The sequence below is a fragment of the Aythya ferina genome (genome assembly GCF_964211825.1).
Source record: "Aythya ferina genome assembly, chromosome: 2".
NCBI classification, from domain to species: domain Eukaryota; kingdom Metazoa; phylum Chordata; class Aves; order Anseriformes; family Anatidae; genus Aythya; species Aythya ferina.
This window is the reverse complement of record NC_140297.1, coordinates 159738654-159753371: the sequence shown is the minus strand read 5'-3', so window position 1 is coordinate 159753371 and position 14718 is coordinate 159738654. Positions and strand designations below refer to the sequence as shown.

Sequence of the window (14718 nt, the reverse complement as noted above, 5' to 3'; positions counted from 1 at the left end):
TTCCATGGGCCCAGCAGGCTTTTCCATTTTTTTTAAGTAACTTTTAGAGGAAAAAATCACTCAGGAACCATGTGAGGGGACGGAGTTGTAAGACACACTGCAGCAATCTGAATAGCTGCTGAGGAAGCAGTGGAAAATGCCTCCATTCATCTTGCTTCTCTCCAGAAGTCTGTGCTTGGAGCAAAACCCATCAAGACATCAGGGAAATCCAGCTGCAAGCCCTGTGCTTGCCTCTTGCACTGCAGCAGCTGATGAGCACCAACATGGCTCAGTGTCACACTGAAGGCTCCTTGGCCATGCTCTGGAAATCAGGGCTGTGAAGAGCTGTCAGTATCAGCTAAATAATTACTGGCTACTCTGTAGGAGCTTAATGAAGTTGCTATGTTTTTCCCTAGAGGATGTTAACCTGTGTCACTCACTCTACATCTATGGCGTAACCAGTTCTGTCAAAAAGCTCAGCGAAACAAAAATCGGAAAGACAATGAAGCAAACTGAGGTTGGATGGGTTTTGTTTCACTTCTTACTGTTTTGAGTAATGCAATACAGCTGGGACAGCTTTGAGGGGAGAAGCTGGTAAGTCTGGGGAGTGTCCTCCTGGCTTCTAGCCATACCCAAGCAATACACAGGTTGGAGAAGCTGGGTTTTTACTGATGATATCACATAATGCAGCAATCTGTCCTAGTTCCCCATCTGTCAGGGATTTTCTCCTGCTCAGGACCCAGAGGAGCAGGAACTCTGACCCCATCACTTGTGCCTATAAGAGCAGGACCCTTCCCTTCTCTTCCAGGCACCAGGCTGGGGTTATTTGGGGATTCAGAGCAATGCTTGCATGCTCAGCTGAACCCTGCTTCGTCTCTCTTGGCCCTTTTTGGGTTGCTTTCAGCTTAATTTCTCCAACGAGGTGACTTTACTGTAGGCTTTCGTGACTAAGATATCTGGTAGCTCAAAGTAAAAAATAAATAAATAAATAAATGCTCTGAACTTGAGCATTTTTCATTGCAATAACTTTTTTGTGATTGGGAAAAAATTGTGAGTGGGGGAAAAAATGCAGAAATGGAAGATCTGGTTTCAGGCAAAACCAGAAGTGGTGCCTTCCCCTGTAACTTTTTGGGCTGCTAATGGGCTTTTCACAGAAGCCTGCTGTTCATCTTGGCTGGGAGGAGACCTCAAGGCAAATATATCAGGAACAAGGCTGGCTGCTCATGCTGATCCTGGGATGGGCTCAGGGCTGCTCTCGTTTCATAACAGCGCTCAAAAATCCTCTTGGTGGCTGGAGTCTCCCTGCCTGCAGGCTTGGGCTGTCCCACGCTGTGTGATGGCTGAAGGAGAGCACTGGTGCCACAGCTGCTCCCTAAAACAAGCCTGTGGGTGGCAGGAGGTGGTGAGAAGTTCCTCCTGACTTGCATTAGCATCTCCTGTCCTTCCCAGGCTCTCTGTGGAAATGCTGAGGCTGGGAGGGTCTCTGAAGGCTCTGGTCCAATGGTCCAACCTCAAAGCATGCTCAAAGCATGGCAAGCTTTGGTTGGGTTGCTTTAGGGCAAACTTTATATCTCCAGGGAGGGAGATTTCCTCCATTATTTTTCCTGAGCATCTGTTTTGGTATTTAATCAGGCAAACATTTATTTTTCTGTCCTTTTATTTATTTATTTTCCTGTATCCCTGGTTGGAATTTGCCTTGCTGTATCTCCTGGAGGCTCTAACAGGGCTTCTGTGTCACCATCCCAGAGAGATGGGAACAGAAAGCCAACACGCTGGCACCCTTTGCAGGAACTGAAGCCCTCGGTCTGAGCCTCTGCTCATCAGAAACCTTCCCACGTGGTGCTTTCTCCTGGGGATGAGTCAACCTCTTTTTGCTCGACCAACCTTATCCATCCTCGCTGCTGAAGGCCGTGCATCGGGCTCCCCTTCCCTGGAGCTGCCTCCTGCTTTTTAGGGCTATCAGGGCTGGTTTTAGGGTGGGCAGCACTGTTCCCTTGCCCACCATGGCTTCCTGGGGTGGCGAGGGGACCTGGTGGGTGCCCATCACGTGTGTCTCCTTCATCTGTTTAATGACAGGGCCATTGCTTGCTTGTAGGTGGGCGGCTTGTGGCTGATTCATCTTAATTGGTGCAGAGAGGCAAGTGGGTGTGATAAGAGCTCCTCGGAAAGGAATTTGCTGCTGAACTGCTCCTTACACCCCGTGTCTGCTCCCCGGTGAGCCATCAAATTAAGGAGAAAGCAAAACAGCTGGAGCCGGGCAGACGTGGGAGAAGTGGGAACCCCCTGCGGGGATGAGAAACCCCAAGGGTTGCCAGAGGGTTTTTCCCTCTTCCTCCCCCCCGCCTCCTTCCCTTGAGGGCTGATGTTACAAAAACTGCAAAATTTGGGAGAAATGGAACAGAAACTTTAAAGGGGATTATTGTCAATGTGAGAATCTCGCTTAAACGTTGTTGTTTCCTATCGCTGCTGTGATTCAGAGCTTCTCCCTCTGAGTGCAATAAACAGAGGCGCTTCCTTTCCCAGCCTGGATTAGCAGGAGGAGGAGATCGTGGCTGTGGTTTGGCATAAGTAAAACACGTGTTTAAGGAGCTCCCCAGGCTTACGCAGTTGTGCTCTGCATCCATCGACTGTCAGCCAAGTTCAGACCACTTAAAATAAGCTCCGATGGGATGGGTTCCAATGGGAGTGGCTGCAAAGGAAAGTAAATGATTAAACTATGAGAAATTGGATCCCCGTCATAAAACGAAGGGCAGTCTAATGAAGGCTAGAGGAAGGGTTTTTAATAGGATAAAACCCTAGGATATCAGATTTGTGAGTCCTGCTGGCACGGAGTGCAACTTGGGCCAGGGAGGGGAAGGTTTTGCTGGCTGACACTGGTGTCCCACAGGGAATGAGTAAATGGCACGGAGGCTGGTTCTTCCAACAGCTTCTTTTTAGCTGTAATTGTGATATTGTTGGCCAGCCGAGCACATGCATTGTTTGAAAGAACAATAAAGGGCTTCTAAGGAAGAGCTCAGCCCAGCTGAGACCATCCTGAGCTCTGAGGAAGGCTTCTCCAGACCTTAATTCTGAGCTGCTGCAAGCTGGGGCATGAGGAATTCCAATAAATTGCTCAATTACGATTCTTAATCCAAGCCTGGATTAGGCTGCAATTATAAGTGATCAGTTTGACTCAGAAATAAGCCTTTTAATAACTGCCTTCACAGCTGCAAGAGGGCTCATAAATCGCTTCTGCTGCCACGAACCTGGGAAGAGCATGATGCGAAATCTCTCTAAAACCAGGGTAACTTCCTTTGGTTTGGGGAAATTTCCGATAGGTTGTCTCGTATTGGAGCAGGCTTGCAAAGGAGGGATGACGAGGTGGATGGCTGGCCTTTCTAAAAAATGCTGTGTTTCTAGCTTGGTGGATTGCATACAGACCACCCTCTACTCTTGCACACAGGGCAGGTTATTTATCCGTCAGGGTGGGTCAGAGGAAGAAGTCTGTGATCCTTTCCCAGAGGTCATCTACACGTGAATGAGCTCTTTGTTTGTTAAACTTGCTTTTTTGTGTAATCTCCTCCAGCCATTTCTCAAGGGATGGTTGGACTCTTCAACCCCTGAAGGCTTGGTTTGCCGTAGAGAAGGAGAATTGGGTGGGAATGATTGCAACCTGTTTTAATTAGGGCTCGTGTTTCCTTTTTGGTAGACCTCCAGGCAGAAACAGGTTTCCTGTGGTTCATTCCTGGTGCTGCAAGTCCTATTTCAGAGGCAGAAGCCGGGGGGGTTAAATCTCTACCATTCCCTCTCCTGTGCGTCCTTGGACCTAGCACCATCCCTCTTTCTGTAGGCTCAAAGAAAGGGACCAGATTCTGCTGAAGTAGGAGCCCGGGAGCCCAGCAGGATTCCCCACCAAGGCAGGCAGGAGATGGCTCTGTCTGCCTGCAGAGACAAATTCTGGAGGCTCTCCTTCCAGAGGTAAGGCTTGAAGGTGAAATTGAGAGGGGAAGAACAGGACCCTGGAGGTCTGACCTCTCTTCCTGTTTTTTCCTAGTGCAGGCACATAGCACAATCCCAATTTTTTATTGTGCTTGGCTCCTCTTCCTTGGGATCCCGTATGGGGCAGCTACAGCTTCATTTATCACAAAGGTTTCTGCTTCATCCCCACATTTTTAGACCCAGCACCACCTCGACTCCATCCTGGCGTAGCAAAGTGTGCCATGCGAACACCCAACGGGGTCCTGGCACCACTGGCAAAGCTCTGAGCATCCTTGCAGTCTGGCATGGAGTTCATGGTTCATTTACATCTCCTTTTGTGGTGTCCTCCTTAATTGTTCCTACTGGTTTGTTTGATTTAGTTCCACTTTCCCTAGGCCCATGCAGCGTGGCTTCTTGAGCAAGCAGCATGCCTGAACTGTGGCTGCACAACCCTAACTCCTCTGATGTATAGATAAATCTTCCTTTTTTCTTTTCTTTTCCATATTGAAATCTTCCTTTTTTTCTTTTCTTTTCCATATTGTGACCTTCGAAAGAACTTCTCCATGGGGCTGTGCTGGGTTGCCCTCATAATGCCTTCCTATATGCTGGAAAAGGGAAAAAATATATAGGATACATAATTCTATAAATAAAACCAAAGCGCTCAGTCTAATTTTTCCGCTATGAGAGGCCAAGGCAAGATGGTTTGTTATCCTCTAGCACCTTAATTTGGAATTGCCGTTGCTAGTAGCAGGCCATGAGCTTTGTACTGAGACAGCCTCAGGGCTGAGGCTCGCTGGGTTTGCTCTTTGTCCTGACCTGCCTGAAGCTTTGTTTTACTTGGCTGAGCTGTAAGAGCAATTTTTCTAATTGACTAGGTGGCTATGGCTAATTTGTTCCTCTTTTATGTATTTTTTTATGGTGCAACCGTAGGTTTGTATAGATAGCAATAACAACTTACTGTTTTGTATACAGTGAGGTTTTTACAGCACTGACCCAGGAGGATGAGAAGAGATGGGGCCGAGGCTGGCACTGGAGACCTCTGAGCTGTTGACAGCTGAAGAAATGCAAGACCTGGGGTTGGACCAGGTTGGTTTTAGGGGTAACAAATTAAACAAAATGAAAAAAAAAGTATCTAAATACATATATATTATATTTATTTATATAATAAATATATTTATTATTTATTATTATTAATATATATTTATATGCTGCTTCTTTGCTCATAAGACAAGAATTTGAGGTTGTAGCACTAGCACAGCATCTTCCCCCTGGTCTTTCTCCACTTCCCTTGTGCTCCCCTGATGTTGCTGGTACCACACCAAGCTCAGAGACGTGGTAATGGAGCTGGTAGAGCAGTGCTTGGGCCAAGTCACCAATGGGAAATCTGCAAGGTCTCAGGGGAAACGAGCTTTCCCAGTGGCCCAGCGCTAACCCAAGGCTTCAACCTTGACTCTACACCAACCAGACCAGCAATGATCAGTGCCTGGAGGCTTCCAAATGTTCCAGAAATTAGACATTTTGTATAACATCAGTTGTGATAGACCAAGGTTGGTGAGTCCCACTGCTGCGACCCACCTGGGCTGTGACATCCCAGCCCTGCTGCCCAATGCTCCTGTAAGGCTGTGTTCTACAGGGAAGTGGTGGCATCACCATCCCTGGGGGTGTTCAAGGAAAGGTTGGAGGTGGTGCTGAGGGACATGGTTCACTGGGTGACATTGGTGGTAGGGGGATGGTTGGACCAGATGACAGATGATTTGGAGGGCTTTTTCAACCTTAATGCTCCTAGGATTCTGTGATTCCCCACTTTATTCTCCAGAGTACTGGGGTCTGAAACACTCCCATTGTTGGGGTTTTGGGAGACCTGAATAATGTTGGGTTACAGGTGAAGCCCAATTGTTTGCTTGAGCAGTGAGACAGAGGGTAGTCAAATGAGCCATGACCACTACAGACTTGGGTGATCTCACATGCTGCTTACACATTAAAGTCAGGATTTGCCCTGGTGAAAAAGGTTCACAGGCTCGTTGTATTTGTCTTTTGCTCCAGACATTCACCAGAGGTGAATTCACAAAAAGCTGCAAAACACATTGCAGAATCTGACCCACCTTTCGTGAATGCTGCAGTCATTGCTGCTGCAATTGCAATGAGGCATCCAGAGGGAGACATCCCTTCATCCCTTCCTGGTGTTGGCAACCACAGTTCTGGTTTGGTGCCAGGATGGACCGTGATGCCCTGGGGAATTGGGTTCCTGCTGAATAACCCATGCAAGCCTCTTAGCCCATCCTGGTCCCCCAGTTCCTCCAGTTGTTTCATTCATCTGCTCCCAGCACATCTTCTGAATATCCGATGTTCAGACACAGGCAGGCCAGCCTGAGCCTAATGTGAGCTTGATGGCAAAGAGATCCCTTCATTAATCTTTTATAGCTTCTCATGCATCAGGGCTCTGCAGCCACCATAAAATAAAAGAGAATAAATAACGCCCATCTTGGAAATTTCTGTTGATTGCTGACTCACAGCAGGGACATGGTTTTGCAGGCAGCAAGGGCTGCTTGTTCGTGCAATTACACGGAGAGCTAAACAAATGGAGGTGAGTAGGAGGAGGGTACAATCCTGATCGGCACAGCCCCAAATCAGAGACTATCTCCTACTGCTTCAGTCAGGCAGAAATTTCTGAGGGCTCACAGAAATGAAAATTTGTGTGAAAATAATGAATTTATGGGGGTATTTTACTAGCACGTTGTCTGCGCTCTGGTCCTGACGAGGGGTCCCGATGCCATGGGGAAGGCATATTAGCAAATATAATGTCCTGTGTCTGTTCCTGGCCCTGGGATTAGCTGGTATCCATCTGTACAGCCAGGCTCTCTCCCTCCAAAATAAGGTGGCTGAGTCCAAAGCACTCATTGGAAATTTTATTTGACTTGTGATAAAACCTGCACCCTGCACAGGAATTGCCAGAGATGGTCTTAGGCCAAAACTGTGCATAAAACCATGCTAACGATTAAATAGCATGGCCAAATGTGGGACAGCCCTTGAAATTCTGCATGTTTTGCTGCTGAATGTTTCCATGTCAGCTCTTCGGCAGCGTGGTTCCAGCCTCAGGGCTGCTGGTAGGGTGGGGACCTCCTCTGGAGCTTGTGATACCTGGAGGCCACAGCTGGATTCCCCTATTACAGCCTCCAGGTGTAGGTATCATTCTCTATTTAACTTAGCCCAGACCCAGCTGGGATTTGGGCAGTACAGGAGTGTAATAAACTCCAAAAAATAGGTAATATGGGAAATGGAAACTTGGGATAACCCCAAGACACTGTTCTCCTGCCCTGATTCAAAAAAGGGGAGCCCAAGGGCAGGTTCTCAGAAGGATTTCACCACCTCAGTGTAACCTGGCCCCAGGCTGCCCATTATATGTGGTGGAATCTGAGTGTCTTTGGGCTATGGTGGGACCCCCAGGTGATCATCCATCTCCATGCACAGCATGTGGGAGGTGGGGGCAGAGTCCTACAGGGATTTGGGACATGAAGGGTTTAAGCCCAAGTTGGTCTGTAGAAAACCCATGGGTGGATTTAGCTCCAAGAATGCCTTGTCTTCCTTGGGAGTTAAGCACTGAATCATCTGGGAAGTCTGGGGTAGGGACAATTGTGTGTCAGAGGGATGGTAACAGCCTGCCTTGGTGTTTTTGGGGTGATTACAACCAGGAAGAGTTGAGGAAAGAGCTGTGCAGGATGAAGTGTGAGTAAATCTACAGGGAGGAGGAGGAAGGTGGAAGGAAGGAGCCAGGAGGAAAAATTACTAATCAGCTTCTGTCCTCGGACTCAGGGTTGGGAAGATCTGGAGCTTGCCCTCACCCAAGAGATGCTAAACACACACAGCTGCTGCTTCCCTTCTAAAATCTTCTAAAATCAGATCTGCTGATCTTTAGATGGTCTTTCAAGGTCCCTTCCAATCCCTAACGTTCTGTGATTCTCCTCCCTGGGCAACGTGTGCTTCAAGACATTGTCCTCCCTACCAAAAGCAACAAATGGCACCACCTTAACAGTGTCTCTTTGATAGGTTTTTATCTACATCTGAAAAATCCTTGGTGGCACAGCTATACCTGGTGCTGAGAACCTCCTTCATCCCACAGCGCTTGGCTCCTGGGGGTGTTGGCAAATGGGTGGGAGGTGGCAATAAACATGATCTGGGATGATGCTGGGATAGGTGGAGATGTTTGGGAACCTCCTGAGGTGCCAGTGAAGTGGTGATGAGGGCCTGGCAGAGCTAGTTACCAGACTTCAGGACAAGAAGGTTAAAGACTTCAGGACAAATTCAAGGAATCAAAATCAGAGGCCTGCCACATGCCTGAGAACATCCGATCTTCAAAGCTGAATCTAAGGAAGGGAAACAAACAGTGCTTGGAAACGTTCCCTGGTCTGGGATGCTGTCATCCATACTGTTTAATTAATTAATCATAGAGTTGTTAGCACGTTTCCTGGCAGGGTTTTAACGTGGGGCAGCTACCACCACCCATGCAGTGTCTGGAAACAAGAGAGGAGAAGGCACAAGGACTATTGACAAGAGGTCCTCTTACACCCACCTCTTGGATCCATGCTGGAGATGGTCCTTGGAAGCCTTTAATTCAGCTCTACGGCTGTCTCCTCATTTCTGCTTTGTAGTGGTGGACACCAAGACAACTTTTTTGCAGCTCCCTGCCCGGATCTAGCCCAGCTTTGCCTGCCATGCTGCAGCCACGGTGCCTGCACGTGTTGGCCACCCAAGGTTCCAATGCCAACCTCAGTCTTCCGTGTGCCACCAAGGAAATGCCAGCCATGTGCTGGCACCCCCACACCTCACACACGTGCATCAGAAATACTTGAGGCCAGGTTGGTAATTTCCCAAATATCTGGCTCAGTGGGCCACGGGCAACCCCCCGAATGCCAAGTGGCCCATCGTGCTCCCTTGGCTATCACCACACTTTTCCTTCAAACCACTCCTGCTGGTGGACCACCGTAGACCACTTCCCATGGCCCTGCAGCCCCTCTTCCTGCTGTCAGCAAAGAACATATTCAAAACCCTACCCTAGGTGACTCTGCTCCAGCTCTGCATCAGAGAAATATTCACGACATCATTCTTTGGCAGTGAGCAGATAAACTAAATCAGAACCATTTATTTCTTAAAATAATAATAATAATTCAATAATGCACCTTGTAAATCATATTGAAGAATAATACAATTATTTTTCCCTTCTTCCTAAAAAAAAAGAGTCAAATCTGCTTAGAGCAAGCTGCTTCTTTGTCCATGCAGACCTTTGCCAGGGTGTTCCTGCTGCTGCAGGATGCTCAACCTTGGCTGTCCAGGCTGATTTCCAGATCCTGCCAGAGTCACCCCTGAAGGAGGACTCCACGCTGTGAATCACTCTGGACAATTCTTGCTCCCTGGAATGGGTCTAGCTCTTTGGTTGCTGCCTTGTGACACCTGGGAGGACTGACACACCTCCTCTGGCATCCGCGGTGGCATGCAGCCCCCGAGTCTGGCAGAACTTCATCTGTTGGGCAAGCGATGTGGCTTCTCCTCTCCACGCCTACCAGCTGAATGTCCATTGGAAAGGAATGGGGAATGCTCCGTGGGGTTATCAGGGCTGACTTCACCATCCTGTTAATCCTGCTCTGTGTCAGCAGTACTGATAGCCCCAGTGGTTTAAAGCCAGTGGCAGAAACCTCAACAGTACCTGAAAATTACCCTCCCCTAAACACCTCCCCCACCCCTTTTTTTTTTTTTTTTTTTTTTTCTCCTTAAAATGAAATATACCACGGGTTTTGGTGTCCTTCTGAACTTCCTCTGGTCATGCCTTCACTGTGATGAGCAATGATTAGTCCTATCAGCTGCCCCGAATGTGCAAGATGCACATGACCTCTGCTTCAGGGATGTTCACCCATATGCTCCCGAAGAGCTCATCCCCGGGCATTTTTGCCCTCCCCTAGTCAATCTAAGCATTTTATTTTTTTTCACACTCTCTCACTTCTTCTGCAGTTCCATCTGATAAACCGCAGGTTGTGCAGATACAGCTGGATACCTGTTATCTCTTTCCTGCAGACCAACACTTGCAGGGTGGAGAAGGGGAGAGCAGAGAGCTGAGTGCCCAGGCAGATTTATTCAGAGGGGTTGCTCCTGCTTTGTCCTCTCTGCTCTTTGGTGCCTGGGCGGGTGGTGACTCACGGAGACATCTGCTGATTTGCTGCACCAAACCTCCTGATGGCTTGTTCCCTGGAAGCAGAAGTGGGACAGGCGGTCAAACTGAGGACCCAGAAGGGCTGAAATTACCATCTCCAGCTCCACCCAAATAGATAAACATGCAGAGAAATGGTAAAGGATGGGAGGCTTACGTTTGACTGTTATCCAGCAGGACTTTGGATCAGATGTTCCATGTAGAAAGAGGACAAAGATGTTTTTACCCTTTTCTCAGATGTAGCAAAACTGGAAACCACTCTCCAATATGCTGGCTCCTGCGTGTGGACCCCAAAGACATTGTTTCCTTGCTGCAGCTGCTCTCAAAAGTAGGATGTGGAACATTTAGGACTTTGTAACTAACCAGCAGCTTTTATAGACAACGGGAAATAATAAAACCTTTCCTGTTTGTATTGCCAACCATGGAGACACAGCTAAGTTTGTCCTGACCATAGGTACTGGGAGTTCTCCAAATCTGACCCTGGAAAGGCTCTTGGCAGTCATCCACCCCGATGAAGCCATCAATTTGTGCAACTTACTGCCATTTTGCTTTGAGTAGATGCCTTCACTGAATTATCTGGCCACAAACATGATGATCAGATTGGAACTAAACAGTACAAAAACCCCACTCAGACATCAGTAGCACTACTAGCCTGACCATGGAGACATCAAAGTATTAAAAGCAATAAATGGAATGAATTGCCTTAGTGCTTTCACTCATCTCCGGCCCCATCTGACCAGCCTGAAGGCAATGCCGAGGTGAGAAAACAACCCACATGCATTCCTATCCTGTCAAATAACACATGATCCCTGCCCATTCTTTCAAAATTGCTGTCTTCATAATCACTCAGTCCAAACGCAGGGAAGATATATATCCTGTCCCCAGATGAGGGTGATTTTCCTGGGCTGCGGACACGGCTGGGAAACGATGAAGGCCTTGCTCCTCGCCCTGCTGGCTTTGGTCCTATGTGCAGAGCAAGGTAAGGCATTATGGTTCCTTCTAGACAAAGAATAATTGCGTGTTGGAAGGCCAAGAAGGCCTTGTAGCCAGGGAAAGAAGTGGTGGAAGGGGTTGCCTTAGTGCTTGATGAAGGACTTGGTGTTTCTCTTTGGGTTTCTCAGCCTGGCTGTGCCAAGGGTGTTTTTTTTTCTGCAGGGGAAATTTCTCTATGAACTCGTGTACTACTGGACTAAAAAGAAAAAAAGAAAAAAAAAAAAAAAAAAAAAGGAAGCAGTTGCCACTTTTAAGTCTTTGTTAAAAGATTTTCCTGTGGGTTTACTTGTTCAGATGATGTAAGACTGTGGTTATTTCTAAATCTTGATGAAGAAGTGCTGCAGCCCACTATCACAAAACACATCAACAGCTCCCAGCTCCTGCAGGTGGTGACACCGCTTTTAGCAGCAGCACGGGGACAGGGCCAGACCCACAGCATCTGCCCTTGTGCCCCGATGTTTGCCCATCTCAGAGACCCTACAGGGGTGATTTCAGAGGCTTTGGTGTCAAGATGGGGAGAAGTAGCTATATGGGGTCAACAGCCTTATGCTGGGATATTGGGTGGAAAGGAACATTTGCATATTATTTGCATTACAGATTATATAGTTTATTTTACAAAGAGATTGCAAAGGAAAAGTACATGGTCCTACAGCCTCCACAGACAAGTCACTTAAGCAGCTAAAGAGAATTAATGTTATCATCATTTTCTAGAGAGGAATTAGCTTTGCCAGCTCTTGGAGATTTGCCACATTATCTGGTGCGGAAAAATAATGTCTTGGAGTAGTTATTTCTGTCTCATTGTGGCCTAAGAATACTTTTCTGCCATTTAACATGGTTCGCTTTCCAGAATAGTGATCTTGACAAATTTCCTACCATTAACAAGGCCCGAGGGACAGAGATTGTCTTCAGCCCCAAAAACAAGAGCACCTTAACTCAGGTTAGAAGACCTAGGAAGTTAAAATGAAGTGTTGGACTGCACGGGTCATAAGGGTGAATTCACACTGCTAAGAGTTAAATGCCAGTCTTCTCATCAGTGTTTTAACCCAGGTTTGGGGGCATTAAATCCCACTCAGAGATGCAGGTGTGGCAGACTGACTTCTTCAGGCCAAGGAGGTCCCAATTAATGGGACTAACAACTGCCAGTGCTTACTGGCCAATTAGTCAGGAGTGTAATTTGTAGGGTCTCCAGCAGCTGGAAAGGGTGAACCCAAGCCTTGGGACATCCCTGTAGACTCCTACAGCAGATCCTGGCCTTCCTGCTCCCTGCATCACATCAAACCTGGTGCCCTGGGCCTTGTGCATTCAAGGATCAATGGAAAGAAATCTTTTCTGCTGGGAGTGGTGGTGGCATTTTGTCTTCATCTTCCATATCCTGTGTCTCCTCCTGCAGCAGATGCCCTGTACTGCTATACCTGCGAGTGGGAGCAAAGCAACTGGAGCTGTCTGAAGGCCCAGAAGTGCTCGGACACGGATGAGTACTGTGTGACAAATGTTGCCTCTGTAGGGATCGGTATGTGCTATGAGGGCGTCCTCTCACAGGGACGCAGGAATGGGATGTGGGGTTTTGCCTGGGTTTTTATGGTTGCCCTCTGTGGATGGATGGGATGAGGAGTCACAAGGAAGTGCATGTGGGAGGTGGAGACCTGGCGAGCCCAACCTGGCAGTGCTGAAGTTTGCAGGGTTTGAAATCCTCCTCCCTGACACACGCTGGGATCTTCCTCTTTATTTTAAGCCTGCTTGGAAGCAGCAGGGGACACTGAGACATAAAGCAAGCAGTCTTCAGGGGGATGAATAAAGAAATTCAGACTTTAGTTAGACAGGGAGATGAAATGAAGCAGGTAACCAAGATGGATGAGGAGGTCTAGAGAGATGCAGAAGGGAATAAAAGCTCTCTAAAAGAAGGGAATAGAAGCCTGGAAATGCATTTTCAGCCCAGGCAAGAATATTGTTTCATGTGTGCCATGAGGCTAGTGCTGAATGCCCAGCAGAGATATTGAATGCCTTGTGTAGCTGGTCCCAGCTGTGCTGGGTGGGATGGGGATGGGTCTCACTGGCCTCATCCTCTTTGATCTTGAGGATAACTTGGGAAACCCTCATTGCTAACACCGCTCTCTCTCCTTTCTCCTTTGGGCCAGGCTTTTTGTCTCTGTGGAAGAGGATCACCAAGAAGTGCGCTGGGAGGTGCCCGTACCACAACTTCAGCCTGGGTCTGGCCACCTACACCTCGTACTGCTGCCAGACCTTCTTGTGCAACCTGAGCGCCTGCCCAGGGCCCAGGCTAGCTCGTCCATAAGATGCTGGGGGTCCTGTGTCAGTGTCCTTCTTCACTGGTGGTGGGGAGAAAGGGGCTCCTGATGGCCTGAAGAGCACGGTTGGATTCCCCCAAGAGGGTATGGCCACCAAGCACGCTGTAGAGTAGATAAAGCATTATGGTCACCACCTCCTGCCCTGTGTTGCCTCTCAACCTGTAGCTCCTTGCTTGCTTTTTGTGCCTGAGCTCTATTGCCCTGGCAGCTCAGTGGAGAAGTGGCCAAGCTGTGTCCCCTGCAGCCAGCAGCAATGCTGCTCCTGCATGTGCTGAGCATCTCCTGCAGCCTCACTTTGTCTTGGGCACAGCTGGAAGATACACAGCAGGCAGCACCTTCCCAGCAAAGGGAGACCAAAACTGATGACCCCTCTGTGCCAACTCAAGGCAAATTGTGCAAACTCACTGCTGGGGAAGGGAAGAACCTGCCCTGAGTGTAAAATCCTCACCTTGTCATGGGTTTCAGCCACAGCTTTCCTCCCTGGCACCCCTCTTCTTCTCCATACAACCTCATGCTCCATGTCCCCAGGTAGTGACAGTGACAATCCCAGTGCCACCACCCCATTAGCACCTGGACACACCAGGCACACTGTTGGCTCTGCCCGTGGTGCCGTGTTTTTACCAGAATTATGCTTATCTTCACATATTCTCTGCAGTCTTCATCCCCATCTCCCCTTCCAGCAGCTGCCCTTGGTCATCCCTGTTTTCATACTGCCTCGCTTGCTTCTTGCTGCTCTTTGAGCCAAGTGACCCGACCCACCAGGACCCTCCACTTGGCAACGTGTCCTCCTCCAAGTTTTACCCATCCCTCAGACATCCCCCAAAGCAACTGCAGGGTAATGAGAAGTATTTGGGTCGAGCTGGTGAGGAATAGTGGAGAGGGTTATAAAAGAAGAATACAGGTTTTTGAGAGGCCAAACGTTTTGTGTAGATGTTTCCAGCAGATAATGGAGGGTAAAAGGATGCTGAAAAAAGGGGGGTGATGATGGGAGCTTAGGGTTCCTCATTGCCAGAGGTGCTGCTGAATGCCCTTCCCTCCTCTCATGCAGCACTTTTTGTAAGAAAGTGTAAATACATCCACTCAGATGGGCCGAGAGGGCAGAGGAGCACTTCTCAGAGCTGGGGTTGTGGTTTGGATGCCGAACCCACGTACCAAGTCCCCTGGGCAAAACAGGGCACGGCTGCAGCCCAGGGCTTGGTTTCCAACCACCCCCTGAGCCTGAAAATCCTCAAGTGTTGCTCAGCCAGAGGATGATGCTTGGTGCGTGCAGCATTTCCAGCCCAGCCC

At 48.4% G+C, this 14718-nt stretch overlaps 1 protein-coding gene and 1 long non-coding RNA gene across 2 annotated transcripts; one reads left to right on the top strand and one right to left on the bottom strand.

Annotated features, from left to right (window-relative positions):
• Positions 1-9053: 9053 nt before the first annotated feature.
• On the bottom strand, positions 9054-10479 carry LOC311431192. The gene is made up of 2 exons (XR_014689308.1): positions 10290-10479; positions 9054-10170 (listed from the first exon to the last, which is right to left on the bottom strand). It is a non-coding gene; the product is annotated as an uncharacterized lncRNA (long non-coding RNA).
• Positions 10480-11050: 571 nt separating this feature from the next.
• On the top strand, positions 11051-13565 carry LOC311431191 (lymphocyte antigen 6E-like). Its single transcript, XM_084508492.1, has 3 exons — positions 11051-11111; positions 12516-12635; positions 13261-13565. Exons 1-3 carry the CDS (start codon positions 11060-11062, stop codon positions 13416-13418), a joined length of 330 nt encoding a protein of 109 aa, XP_084364618.1. The 5' UTR covers positions 11051-11059; the 3' UTR covers positions 13419-13565.
• Positions 13566-14718: the final 1153 nt, after the last annotated feature.

What these genes read in the sequence shown, in the direction of transcription:
- LOC311431191 (XM_084508492.1), top strand. Translation starts at nt 11,060, where the DNA reads ATGAAGGCCTTGCTCCTCGCCCTGCTGGCTTTGGTCCTATGTGCAGAG. An exon ending in GGTCCTATGTGCAGAGCAAG is followed by an intron (nt 11,112 to 12,515) that starts GTAAGGCATTAT and finishes CTCCTCCTGCAG; the next exon opens with CAGATGCCCTGTACTGCTAT. An exon ending in TGTTGCCTCTGTAGGGATCG is followed by an intron (nt 12,636 to 13,260) that starts GTATGTGCTATG and finishes CCTTTGGGCCAG; the next exon opens with GCTTTTTGTCTCTGTGGAAG.